The sequence below is a fragment of the Saccopteryx leptura genome, chromosome 5 (genome assembly GCF_036850995.1).
Source record: "Saccopteryx leptura isolate mSacLep1 chromosome 5, mSacLep1_pri_phased_curated, whole genome shotgun sequence".
NCBI classification, from domain to species: domain Eukaryota; kingdom Metazoa; phylum Chordata; class Mammalia; order Chiroptera; family Emballonuridae; genus Saccopteryx; species Saccopteryx leptura.
This window is the reverse complement of record NC_089507.1, coordinates 80,930,798-80,945,021: the sequence shown is the minus strand read 5'-3', so window position 1 is coordinate 80,945,021 and position 14,224 is coordinate 80,930,798. Positions and strand designations below refer to the sequence as shown.

Below are 14,224 nucleotides of genomic sequence, written 5' to 3'. Positions count from 1 at the left end.
AGTCTGGGGCCGCGGGCTTACCGCTCAGGGGTATAAGGTACATGATGTCAGTGAAACATTCAGGAGCGGGGTCTTTCTCTCCCGGGAGGGGGCTTGGCTGAGAGTGAATGGTAACTTGTGATTGTATGAACCTTTTCAAATGAGGAGACTCATTTCTGAGGGGTTGGCATGTGTTAGAATTCTCCAAAGGGAGACTTGCCCGAAGAGCAGCATGTACACAGCATGGTTAGCAGTCCTCTATTGCACAAGCACTCCTGACTCATAGGGTAAAGGCGATGCTGAGGATACTTTTGGCCTCAGGAGAAGGGCTGTGTTCCTGACTCAGCTAAGAAAGAGCTTTCTAAATTCCTGCAGTCACCACAGGGTGCTGCCAGCCTGGGAGGGCACAGGAAGGCCAGCACCAGCTTCCTCCTCCTGGCAGGATGGAGTGGGTGCAGCTGGGCGTGGCTTGCAGCTGTCGGTGCTTCCACGTTTCTGACATTGGCCAGACTGCAGCTGTCACTGGCCCTCAGAATATGACGTCTTTTCTCTGAGGGGATAAAAACCATGCAAGTTTGCACAAGTCATAAAAATGTCCTTGGGTCAAATATTTGGATCCCGGTGAGCCGTGGCCTTTCCCATAGTGCTACCTCTCACCCTTAAAAATCTGTCTCCTTCCTCCAGCTTTGGACACAGACAGCCGACACCCAAGCATTCCTCAGGGTCAGACACACAGGCTGCCCGTGGCTATGGAGTTAGGGGAATGGGGAGGGTGGGCCAGGTGGGGACTCCAACGGCCTACAGACACACGCCCTGTCCTAAGGCGGCCACAGCCACAGGCTGCTCTTAAAATACAGCACCTCTGGCTGCCACATCTGTCCATTTTAAAAGTCAGACAACTAGATTGTTACACAAAATCATCCATATTTTAAATGTTTACAGCTGTTTGTTTTCCTCCGTTTTTTTTTCTCCCCAAAATACCAAACGAAGATGTATGCCCCCCCCCCCCCCCATTTGCTGACTGTGGTCTATAGGAAGACATGGTTCACCAGGCCATAGCAGCCCAGGAGTGTTTAATGAGGATGCTGGCGGAAGAAGAGGCTCTCCACCCCTTTCCTCCGCTCTCCACGTGAGCGGTGCCGGCAGAGAGGCACACATCGCAGCGCGGTTCGCGCTTCAAGAGAGCTGCACCTCGCTGCTGCCGGTCATGACGCTGGGAGGCAACAGGCTCCAGTTAGCTCCACACCAGCCCCAGGGGTGCCTGGAGGTGTGTTCTGTGCCTCCTTTTTTTTTAAGGAGACCCACTCTGTACATTTAGTAAGGGGGTGGTGGTAAATAGTGAGTGGGTGTAACGCCTAGATGCCCAGAAGGGAGGGGTGCCACTCTCCCCTTCCCCCTCCTTCCCTTGTGGTGGGTCCCCTTAGGACAGCGATTTTCAGCTGGTGTGCCACAAGAATTTTTAACACATGCAGTATCTGACTGCTTAGTCAGGGTCACTGACCTCTTTTCCTTAGATTGTTAAATTGAAAAATGACAACACCTAACACAACAATAGTCATCCAGTGTGAATGAATCAAAGTTATACCAATTTTTCCCTTTTTTGGCCAGATCAGAAAATATACTTTTTGGTGTGCTGCAGAATTTTAGTAATTAGTTTATGTGTGCCAGGAGATGAAAAAGGTTGAAAATTGCTGCCTTAGGAGACGAGGGAGGGAGGGTTTGGTAGAGCACAGAGTGTCCAGGAAGTGACAAACGTCCAGGCCCATCAGGAGGGTGCCCAGGCTGCCCAGGGGCACGGACAGGGGCCCCGAAGGAGGAGGGAGTGGGCTGCTGAGTTAGGGTTAGGAAGCAGAGCGACGGACAGGTCAGAGGTTTTAGTCTAAGAACTACCTGGGCATCTACACGTGCTCACAACTTAGCCCTTGGGCTTTGTTTATCAAAACTTGATATCGATGTGTTGGAAAACGGCCAAGTAAATTATGGAACATCCATATAGTTGAAGAATATGCAACTTTTAAAACTGAAGTGGGAAATAGAGTTAGTAATGTGGAAGAAAGGCTTATTATATAAATGGGGGGTATCGCTGCACGTGGCATAGTACCACAACCATGTGAAATGTGCAGGTACACAGGCCGCCGCTGTGGAGAGCACCCCGCACACCGCTCTGGAACCCTGCGTTGTGCGTTTCGTCCCAGGCTGAGCAAAGCTCACACTTTGCAGAGGCAGGCGCTGTCATCTCAGGTTATCAACGCCCATCTGTCCCGGTGATTTCCCTTCTCAGCAGCTGCTTTTCTTCGGTCGCTGCACATTTTCTGTGACTGTGGCTCAGGAAGGCAGTGCCTCCCACACGTATCCTGGTAGGGGAACAAGAGGACACGACGTGGGAGAGGGGGAGGCAGAGGACCTAGCAAGTATTAGACTTGATGTTCTGAAGCTCAGTGGTCACTCTGCTGTGTCACTTCCCCTAACTCTTGCTGGGCACTAATGGGTGAGGGGTGTGGGTGAAAAGAGTGGAGGATGAGTCATTCATGACTCTTCTACTTTCTTACCCGCACGGAAAAGGAAGTCACTGTAGGAGAGGCATGGTGGGGAGTAGGTTGCAGTCTAGAGCCTTAAAAATGAGAGGGTGAGGTGAAGGAATTGTCTACTGATGGTTGGTTTCACTTGAAATCAGGGACAATTTTGGATCCCTGCAGAGATGGGTCTGAAATTAGTTACTCTGGTTAATACTTCCTCCCATTATTCACTCTGCTTAGGGCAGCTCTGTCTTGTGTAGGGTTGCAATCTACATGGCTTTGTATTATCTTAAAGCATGATACAACCTTCCCCACCTTTGTAAGTTCTAGGTAATTACAGGTACTCATTGTTCCTAGGTTCTCACATGAACTGATGCACCTGTGCTAGACATGGGGAGGGCCCGAGCACCATGAGGCTGAGCCGAACAGCTCTGAGTGGAGGGCAAGGGCCAGAGAGGGCGACCTTCTCCGGTCCTGGTGGCAGGGCGATGCTGACCGTCACAGCGCTCTGTGAGATGCCCTAACAGAAGGGGTTTGTCCTCGGAGGGCATGGGCACTGTGAGGGCAGGGCGCAGCCAGCATCCCCGCGGGCTTGCTCTATTCTGGATGTGGCAGCCAGCATCCCCACGGGTTTGGCTCTATTCTGGATGTGGCAGCCCCTTAGAAACAAACCGACTGACAAAACTACCTTTGGCTATTTTAAAGTAAATATGGTTATAAAATTCAAAGGGAGCATTCATGTAGGAACATGTTTTTGACAGTAATCTGAGGGTACACCCAGGTTTCTTTCCCTCAGGATTCTTCAGGATTCCTGGGAATCAGTGACAAAGCAACCACTGTAACAGTAAGTGATGTCTTGCAATTTTAACTTCAAAATAGGTTAGATATAGTTTTAAAATATCTATTATTACATTCAAAGTTAATACTGGAAATGTGGGTTAAGAATTTAAAACTTTTTAAATAATTTTAAGATAACAGAAATCTAGTCAAGATCTTTAAAATTATTTAGTTAAAAAAATCCCAAACCTTAAACTAAGACACTTCAAAGTATGAGAGGGCTAGGCTTTCTACTTTTTTGAGAATAAAATAAAGTCTAGCTAATTTTCTTATAACCTAATCCTGAAGTGGAAAATTCTCTAGATATGTGACCCAAACCAATTAAACACTATGAAATTCTATATACCATTGAATGTGGTTTAAACTCTATATGGCTAAACAGATTAAAATAAAATTGCACACGTGCCTACCAGAAAAACCACGGCCTTCTGAGCCTGCACAAATTCCAAAAATGTGTTCTGAGGTCGAGAGTGAAGGGGAAAGACACATTTATTTTTCAGGTTGCAGAGAGTATTTGATTCAAGTCACTTCTCACCTGAGCCCCACGGCCATGCCTTAACCACCGACTTGCTCGGTTTAATCCCTTGAAAACTGCATTTATCATGCTGAGGACCCGAGAAGCCACTGCAGTCACTTGTGAGGACAGGGCTGCTCATCAAGTCCCTCTGGTCCTCGTTTCCATAGGAAGATGGAAGACTCTATCCTTCTCTTTGGGCAAAAGCGACAGCAGGCAGTAGGAAAGCAAGGGACTGAGGGAACAGACATCAGGAGGTCATGGGTGCCAATCAACACCTCCATGGCTTAAGCTTGATCTAATGATATCGGTTCCAGTATATAAATGAATTGTCATTATACCAAGTTCCTATCTAGTGTTATAAATAGGAGTATATATCCATTTTTGAAATGCCATTAGATTAAAATCTCTGTGGCCACAGCTAAAAAATTTGGGTAAGAAGATTTTGTTTTCTAGGAAGAAACAAAGTGAGGACAAGGAAAATAATTGACTTTTAAAAGTTAACTAAGAAGGAAAGAAGGAAAAAAATTAGTTAAATTTAGGAAGGAACATAAGTTCCATGCAAGGCCCATTTTTCCCCCCTTCAAATACTGTAGCCAACCGTTCATGCCTATAAAGAAGTTACCCTTGAAAACCTCCACCATAAAAGGGACTCTGCCTGTTTAGTCAAATATCATGACAAACAGGCCATCACAAGTGGATTCTCCCAGAGGATGCAGAGTACAGCGACCCCTGCCTTCATGCAAAACACATACCATTTATATTTAAGAAAAAGACATCTACATGAACAGGTATGTATACTGATAAATAACCAGGCAGCGTTGAAAGTGGGAAGGGAGTTTTTGTTTCTATATTTACACAAAAGCTTACAGTGCTACTTAATAACAATGAAACCTAAGGTTACTGAGCTAGATGAAGAGAGCTGAGACAGAAGAGCAAGTACTAGTGGGGGCCTGCATTCAAGGCTGCTCTGCAGACCTGGCCATCTCAGTCTTTGGGGAAGGAAGCAAGGGGTTTGGCATTATCATTGATAACCGGGTGCTCCTCAAACTATCGACAGACACACTCCCATTTGGGTGTTCTGGGAACCCTGCAATGGGGAACAGGTGAGTGTAGCTTAGGCCATAAGGTATCACACAGTTCTATCCAACTTTACCTTCAATCTCTGTTTCAACTGTCACAGGAGCCCTGGGAAGTAGGGATTGTTCAACTCATTGTATTAAATGAAAAAACCAGGCCCAGAGAGTTTAAGCAATTTAGTGATGAACAGAACCAGGACGTGAGTACACATCAGACAATATCCAAAGACCTTCCTCTTCGCACTTACTACACTACTAAAATAATTATCACATTTTGGACACACCTATAAATCATGTATCTATGAAGCTACATAGTATATTATTATGTATGTAAAGTAAAATATCTCATTTTGGGGGAAAAAAATAAACCAGCTCAATTTTCCTGGTTACAGCTATGAAGATTTGTCCCAAATATCACTGTGTTTAACATTGCTGACCGCTCACGAGTTAACTCGTGTTTGCACTTGCATTACCTATTTCAATTTTTGAAACTCAGGGTAATCTAGGATAATTGTATTTGTGACTCTTTGCCCTGCGGGTTGAAGTTCGAAAAACAGCACACCGTTCTATATTCTCATGCGGACTCCTTTTCTTCCCATGCCTCCAGGCGTGAGGTCGGAAAAGCGAAGATTCAGTGAACAAAAACAATCACAGTGCCCAGCTGTCTAAACTTGGACTATCTTCAAACTGCTCGCAGTTTGAACATACGTATTCAGGATATTGTAAAATCTTTCTTCGTCGTGTTCAATCCAACTAGAATGTGTAAAATGTGTGTTTCAAAAGAAAAGCGCAGCAAAACCAGATATATTTGCAAAACATGTTGCGTACCATCACACGTAGATTGTTATACAGTACACCACACCAAAAAAATTACTAAAATATATAATGTATAAAATGGAATATGTAGCAGATATGTACAAAGTTTCATTTAAATTCATTATGTATATATAAAGTATACTAAAGTTTAGATTGTTTCACTTTCATGCTCAATTACGAAAAAATAGCCGGTGACGTCACTCCTGTGTAAAACTGCCGGTCAACAATGTGTTAAAACACTTGTATAATTCAAACTTTATGGATTCCTAGAGTTAAGAAGTAGCTTTTAAGCTTACTGATTCTAGTGACAGCTGGATATAAAGGGTAATGCTCACCTAAATAACAGACAGAATTAGATAGTAAGTCTTCTCATGACACCAAAGAGCATTTGGTTTTTGAAATGTTCAGTTTCTCAGAACACTTTATCACCCTAATGCTTATATCTGAGAGCTCCATTCTATTCGTTCCAAGAAATTGTTTCAGAATGGAAGAATTCTGTTCTACCTCTCCATTGTTATCAGTATGCTTAAAACACGTTTTAGCAAGGAAAACACTGATGATGGGCCATTATTTAATCAATTTTGCTTTGAGTACAATGAGGTTACTGTTTGGTTGAGTGTTAACAGGATTCCAAGGAGCTCATGCCACTGGTAGGAGGGAGGACATTCCCGTGCATTAGACTCAGACATCTTCTTCCCTCTCATTTCTGGCTTTTTTGCTTTGCATCTGTGCTCTCGGTAATAATTCAAGCTTTGTGGTGCTGTTCCTCCCATTCTCTCCCTGACAAGGCACTCTTAGTGGGTAGCAAGCTAATTTAAAGGTGGCCCGTTAAGCCATAGGAAGTAAGGGATAGTATTGTTTAGGCTCCTGCCCACTGCTGTGGTGTACCAGCACGTGGCCTAGAGTGGCGGGCCTGTCATCCCAGGGGCACAGGCATCAGTCTCTCCGCACAATTGGCGATTTGAATTGCACTTTGTTTTGATGGAGACAAGAGTTTCTAGCATATCAGCAAGCTGAATGCTGGCAGCTGGCCCAGATGGTAGTTTCTCTCAAATCTATGATTTTTGGATGCCTTTGTTCTGAGGTCTTCTATATAATGCTTTTCAATGGGGACAGAACCTACCATCAAAAAAAGAAAAGAAAAAGAAAAAAATGATTCTCTGAAGTTAGATATCTAAATCTCAATTTTTCTAGCAATCTGTCTAGACTTCGTTTAGGTACTGGAAAAGTTTCATGGAACTAGGAATTCATTCAACAAATACTGAGCACCAGCATTTTGTAAGCACTGTTCTAGGAGATGGAAATAAAATATACAAACAAGCCAAATAATGCCATTAGTTTGATATATAATTTATTTATTTAGTTATTAATATGGATAGTCTATTATGCAACATTACAGATGTCTTTCAAAACTATAATAAAATATAGTTCACTATCCAGCCCAGGAGAAAACAGTAGACAAGATCATTCTTACAGTAAAGTGTGGCATTGAACAGTCCCTTTCTCGGACATCAAAGGGAATAATCAGTCAAAGGGTTCTTTACCTTCACTGGGGTTTTAACTTTCTTGAATTATATCTGTTTCAGAGTCAAAAAGTCCAACTTGGATCCCCTACAGATGTACCCCACCTCACGTTGGAAGGGAAGGCGCTTCTGCAGCCCGCCACCCTCTCTCCTGTCCTGCAGTCCTTCCGTGCTGAAGCCCAGTCTACCTTCCGGCCAGTATCTGTCAAACTTGGGCGTGGGGAGAAGGCAGGTATGTCACAGGGATGCTTTGATTAAGTTACAAAGATTGTTTCAAAGCTCTAAAAATTCATTTGGTGGTGGTATGGCAGTGAAGAATACATTCTATCTCGCCAAGGAGGTCTTCTCATCTCTTGAGTCTTAGCACTGTCATCTTCTCCGAGAGTCTTAACGGTCTACGGCCGTTCTCTGCGGAAAATGGTGTGCGGAACCCTAGTGGCTCCTAGAATGAGGCCATCTGCAAAATGAACCGGACTGGCCACTATGGCTTTACAACCTGCTTCCTTTCTTCAGTCTAGACAAAGTTGTTATTTTTTCTTCCTATGTCTTGCTAGTTCTAATATAAGATTTAAAAAGACTATGAGAGGAAACCTCTGGCTTTTGAGCTGAAGGATGAAAAACAGGAAAAATATCCAGTCTCCAATGAGCTATACTCAATTTCCTTAGTTGAAAACAAATGGAAAAGTGACTTTTAAAGACAAGTGTTAGACAATGCTGGTTAATTGATGGAAAAAGTTCTGAGGTGAAATTGTGCATATGTAATAATCTAAAATATGGCCAAAAAACCAACATGTAGGAGTCTAACAGAGATTCTTCAACCCCTTAGTTTCATGCTGAAAACTACAAATGTTTTCAACATCAGGCTACTGATGACAGCCAATTAAACATGAAATTAAAAACCTCAGGAAGCTCTGCCAAAGATTGTGGCAGTTTCAAGAGTCTATATAGTCAGGAAGAAGGAGAAACCATAGGGTAAAGAGTGAGAGCATTGGATTTTATTTAACGCTAGGTACCATGAGTTTGACATTAGAGGGTAGGACTAATGAATGAATAGCTATACAGTTTTTTGGTCACTGTGCTTACCAAGCACCAAAAAAAGTGGAGCTATTTTTACTATTCAATATCATCTTTAATAAGCTAGACAGATCCTGCTGCATTCTTGTTTGTGTCTAATTTACCAGTACATTATTATGTAGTTTACCAAGTGTGAGGAGCAAGTCATTATGTAGTACCAAGTTTACATCATCATAGGACTACAACATGCACATTCTACTTAATGGAGCTCAAGCAACAGGAATACAAGAGAACAGTTATGGGTGGAGACTTCTTTCTGACAAATTCATGTTCACACTATGGGTTTAGAAATCTTATTGGGCAGGTACCTACAGAGTTCTTCAATCGGTACCGAAACATTACACGCATGCACGAGTGATATGGAGGAGGATGAAGCAGAAGAGGCAGCTGGATGGAGGACAGAGGGGAAACCAGAGATGGATGATGCCGTGTGTCAGGGAGGGGCAGTCCTCAGCTCTCCACAGTAAGTCTCTGCTCTGTGACTGAGGCCTGTTGGGCAACAGTTTTGTTCTCATGACTGCGAAGTTTGGATACAACATCTAGAAAGGCCAAATCCTGTACTTCCTTATGTAGAGATTCTGGAAGACAAAAACCAAGATAACAGATATATATATATATATATCCAAAATGTTTATTTGGATGATACCATAATAGTAGAAACAATTCTGGAAAAAGACACAGTAGTAGCCTAGACAGATGGTCTTTAGAGATGTGTTAAGATAATAATATAAAAAAAGTTGGAGAACCTTTACTGGCCACATTAAAGATAAATAGGTCTCAGGTTTTACAGTCTAAGGTTGATATGGGTAAATTAAACACAGCTCATTGTATGATCTCAAGGTTTAGTTATATAGTTCAAATACGAAAATTAATGACATAGAAAAATCTTAGATCTGTTTCAAATTAATTCTGTGGCAAATAAAAAGGTCCCTCACACTAGAGTCCCTTTTCGATGTTCTATTTTCCTGTTTTTTTTTTGGCTTTTCTTGCTCTATTTTAACCTTAATTACAAGAAAATGCAGGACTTTTAAGACTCTGAGAACTACTACATGGTAAGACGGGGACCCAGAAAGTTTAAAGCAATCAGCATTTCTCAAACTGATGTGTTTACTTTAATGAGACTGAGGTACAAACCTAGAACAAGTATTTTTGGTTACAAAAGAACAATCTAAAATTCACGCAAAATCACAAGGGTCTCAATCTTGAAAAAGAACAACAAAGTTGAAGATCTCACACTTCCTAATTTCAAAACTTACTCACTTGTTCTGTATTAACTAACTACTCTGCTGTGGATTTCTTTTAATGTATTTATTTCAGTTACTGCATTCTTTACATCTGACTGGGTCTTTATTACATTTTCTATCACTTTGTTGAAGTGCTGAGTTCTTTTATTGTACTCTCAAGTTTGTTGAGCATCCTTATGACTGTTTCTTTAAATTGTTCATCAAGCAAATTAGTTATCTCAATTTCGACGGGTTTTCTCTTGAGTGTTTTCTTATTTCTGTCTTTGGGGCCTGTTCTTCTGTCTCCCCATTTTGTTTTGACTTTCTGTTTCTTCCTGTGAATTGGACAGAATGCTCTCTCCAGTCTTCAAAGAGGAGTCTCTGTGTAGGCTGTGTTGAATCGTTCTGGTAGGCTGGCTACAGCTGAGGCGGGCCTGTGGGTGCAGGTGGGGCAGCCTGGTCTATGCGTGCCTCCTTACCCTTCTAATTGGGAGGGGCTGCCTGATGTCGACGGGGCTGGTGGGTGTGCTCTCGGTGTGCCCTGTTGCATTAACCATCTGGGATCAGAGTAGGCTCTGGATGGGCTGCTTTGCATGCATCTTACCAGCTCCATCTCCCTCTCCAGGTGGGGCAGGTCTGCATGTGCAGAGCAGCACTTAGTCCTGCTCCCTTCTCCACAGGGATGCAGCTCTTGTGCCCTCAGCCCTGCCTGCCTGCATGCCCTGTTGCTTTAATTGTCCACTGGCAGAGCAGGGTCTAGGCAGGGTCACTCTGCATCTCAACACCTTACTAGCTCTGCCCTTTCTGCAGGTCAGGCAGCCCTGTGCCTACACACAGTAGCACCTCTCTACTCAAGGAGGGAGGGCCTTGTGGGTGGGTACTGCAATGATTGGTTAGCTCCACATCCTTTCCAGGAAGGCCAGTCCCATGTGAGTACACAGCAGTGCCCCACTATTTCTGTACCTTCTCTGGACAAAGTGGACCTGCAAGCAGGTACTGCAGTGTTTGCTGGCTCTGCACCCTCTCCATGGGAAGGGGCCATGTGTACACACTGCTGCACCTACTGGATCCTGGGCGGAGGGCCACTTGTGTGTGTGCTACGTTCCCTCCTGTTTCTGCTGAAGTGAGCTCTAGGAGGTGTGGCTGGGGACCCTGCAGGTCAGCCAGTACTGAGATGATGCTTGTGACCTGCTATCCATGTTCAGAATAAATGAAAACGGTGGCACTCACAAGTTCTTCCAGTCCAGGGTTGTTCTCTCAGCTCCAGGACAGCTCTTGTGGTTCCAACCTTCTCTGTGTGGTCCCTCTCTTCTGCTTGTTGTGCAGAAGCTGTTCACTGGCTCAAAGCTGTCTCTCAGGAGAAACTGTTCTAAATATCGGTATACATTTGATGTGCTCTTCGGAGGGGGTGAGCTCTGTCAGCATCCACGTATGCCATCATCAAGGATCAGCCTGTGGTCATGTGCTTTAATCCACTCTATCAATTTCTTTTAATTAGTATGTTTAGACCATTTACATTTAATGTAATGACTATTGTATTGTGGCTTAAGCCTGCAATTTTATTTTTTGTTTTTATTTCTTTTTTCTTTTTCCTGACTTCCTTTAGATTACTTGACCATTCTTTTAGTACTGTTACTTTTTTTCATTTATAATTGTCACAGTTATTTCCTCTGTATACATTTAGAATCACTTTAGAAACTAATTTTCTCAATCTCAAAACAATTCAGAAAACTCCCAAAAAGAAAATTCTATTGTATTTATCAACATCTTTGCTCTGTTGTTCTTCCTGAGGCTCCATGATTTCTTTCTTACACATTGCCTTTCTGGTTAGAGAGTTTCCTTTAGTCATTCTTTTAGGATAGTCTGGTGGTGACAAACTCTTAGTCTTACTCTATTTGAGGATGTCTTCATATCTCCATTTCTAAAAATCTTTTCTCTGGGTGTAGAATTCTGGGTTAACAGCTTTTTTCTTTCAACACTTGAAAACTATTGTGCCACCTTCTTCTGGCCTCCGTGGTTTCATACAAGAAATCCACCGTCTCCCTATTTGTTTTTCACCTGTAGATAAGGTGTCATTTCTATCTTTCAAGATTTTTTGTCTTTAGTTTTCAAAAGTTTGTGAATACAATGTGTCCCAGCATGAATTTTTGGGGGATTTAAGATTTCCTTAACTTCTTGAATCTGTAGGTTCTTTTTTTTGGATATTTTGAAAGTTTTTATAACAATATTTTTTCAGGTTCTTTTTCAGGCCCACCCTATTTCTCCTCTTCTTTCAGGTCTGCAATGACACAAATATGGGATCTTTAGTTATATCCCAGGGGTCTCTGAGGTTCTCATTTTTTATCTCGTTTATAACGTCTGTGTTGTTCAGACTGGGTGACTAGGATTGTTCTGCCCCTTCCATTCTGCTGCTGAACCTATCCACTGAGTTATATCGAGTACAGTACTATAGTTTTGAGTTGTAAAATTTCCATTTGCTTCTTTTGTTTTCTTGCTGAGATTGTTTTATTCATTTGTTTTCAAGCATGTTCATAATTGTTGACACATTTTTAAATGTAAAAATATATACAACTTGCCATTTTAGCCATTTTTAAGTGTATAGTTCAGGGACGTTAAATACTCTCACACTGCCATACAAGCATCAACCACCATCCACCTGCAGACCTTTATCTTCTTTCTGAATGAAACTCCATTCTCAGTATCAGTAACTCCCCAATCATACATCTCTCCAGATTTTAGCAACTGCCATTCTATTTCCTGTTTTTGAATTTGACTAAGTAACTCATATAAGTGGAATCATACAATGTTTGTCCTTTTGTGTCTGGTATATTTCACTTAGCATAATATCTTCAAGGCTCATCCATATGTTAGCATGTGTCAACTTCATTCTTTCTTAAGGCTGTATGTTCCATTCTATGTGTATATCACATTTTGTTTATCCATTCATCCATCAAAGAACCTTGGGGATTTTTCACCTTTTGGCTATTGTGAATAATGACACTGTGAAAACATGGTTGTACAAGTATCCCTGCTTTCAGTTAATTTGAATACACACACACAGAAGTGGAATTGCGAGATCACATGGTAATTATACATTTAATTTTTTGAGGAACCTTCATACTGTTTTTCCACCATGGCTTCACTATTCTACATTCCCACCAGCAATGTACACGGGTTCTATTGTCACTAACATTTATTTTCTATGGGTTGTTTTTTATAATAGCTATCCTAATGGCTGTGAGGTGGTACCTTACTGTGGTTTTGATTTGTATTTCCCTGATGATCAGTGATGCTGGGGATCTTTGCATGTACTCACTGGCCATTTGTATGTAAGTCCATTACCCACTTTTAAATCAGACATTTTTGGTGGTGTTCCATTGGAGTAGTATGAGAGCAATTTGGCTTGAAAGACATTTACAGCACATTTTTCAGAGTATATCACACACTAGGCCACAAAACAAACCTCTGTAAATTCAAGAAGATTGAAATTATATCAAGCATATTTTCTGACCTCAGTGGCATGAAACTAGAAATCCATTACAGGAAGAAAACTGTAAAAATATACAACAAAAATATGTAAAGCTTAAACAACATGATTCTAGAGAACCAATGAATCAAAAAGGGAAATCAAACAAGAAATAAAAAACTGCCCTGAGACAAATGAAAATGAAAATAGAAACTTACAAAATTTATGGGATGCAGCAAAGGCAGCTATATGAAGAAAGTTCATAGCTATACAAGCCTATATCAAGAAGCAGGAAAAATCCAAAATAAACAGTCTAAATTTATCTCTAAAGAAACTAGTAAAAGAGTAACAAAACTCAAAGAAAGTGTAAGAGAGGGAATAATAAAGATTAGAGCAGAAATAAATAAAAGAAAAATAATAGAAAAGATTAATGAAACTAAGAGCTGGTTCTTTGAAAAGGTAAGTTAACAAGCCCCAAGTAAGAGTCATCAAGCATAAGAGAGAAAATAAAAATAAAATCAAAACTGAAGAGGAAGGAACACTTCCAACTTCATCCTGTAAGGTCAGCATTACCCTAATACCAAAATCAGACAAATATACTACAAGAAAAAGAATTACAAGCCAATATCCTTGATGAACACAGATGCCAATATTCTCAACAAAATATAGGTAGTCCCTGGGATGAATAAGATAAGTCCTGTAGGTTTGTTCTTGTTGAATTTGTATGTAAGTTGGAATGGGTACATTTACTTATTAAATAAAACCTAGAGAGATGTTTGTCTTAACACAGTATTTATTTTTATCTCTCTGTACATATAAATACTTAAACATTTCAAACCTACAGAACCTATCTTGTTCATAACCTGGAGACTGCCTATAGTAGCAAACTGAATTCAACAGTACATTAAACACATTATAAAATATATATATTTACCATGATCAAGTTATATATATATATATATATACACATACACACATACCATAATCAAGTGGGATTTATACTAGATATGTTAAGGGTGGTTTAACAACGACAAAACTATTAATATGATTAATCATATCAAGAAAACCAAGAATAAAAATCATGATTCTCTCAACAGAAGTAGAAAAAGCATTTGACAAAATTTAACATACATTTATGATAAAAACTCTCAACAAAGTGGGTACAGAAGAAACTCAATTTGATAAAGGCTATATATG

At 41.2% G+C, this 14,224-nt stretch overlaps 1 protein-coding gene across 5 annotated transcripts in view; it reads right to left on the bottom strand.

Annotated features, from left to right (window-relative positions):
• Positions 1 to 7,079: 7,079 nt before the first annotated feature.
• The window catches only part of RAP1GDS1 (Rap1 GTPase-GDP dissociation stimulator 1), a 153,123-nt gene continuing 145,978 nt past the window's right edge, over positions 7,080 to 14,224 (bottom strand). For all 5 annotated transcript variants that reach the window (XM_066387293.1, XM_066387295.1, XM_066387296.1 and 2 more), the window contains one exon: positions 7,080 to 8,916. In XM_066387293.1, coding sequence (XP_066243390.1) covers positions 8,789 to 8,916 — 128 coding nt within the window. In that variant the 3' untranslated portion in view covers positions 7,080 to 8,788. The remainder of the gene's footprint in view (positions 8,917 to 14,224) is intronic.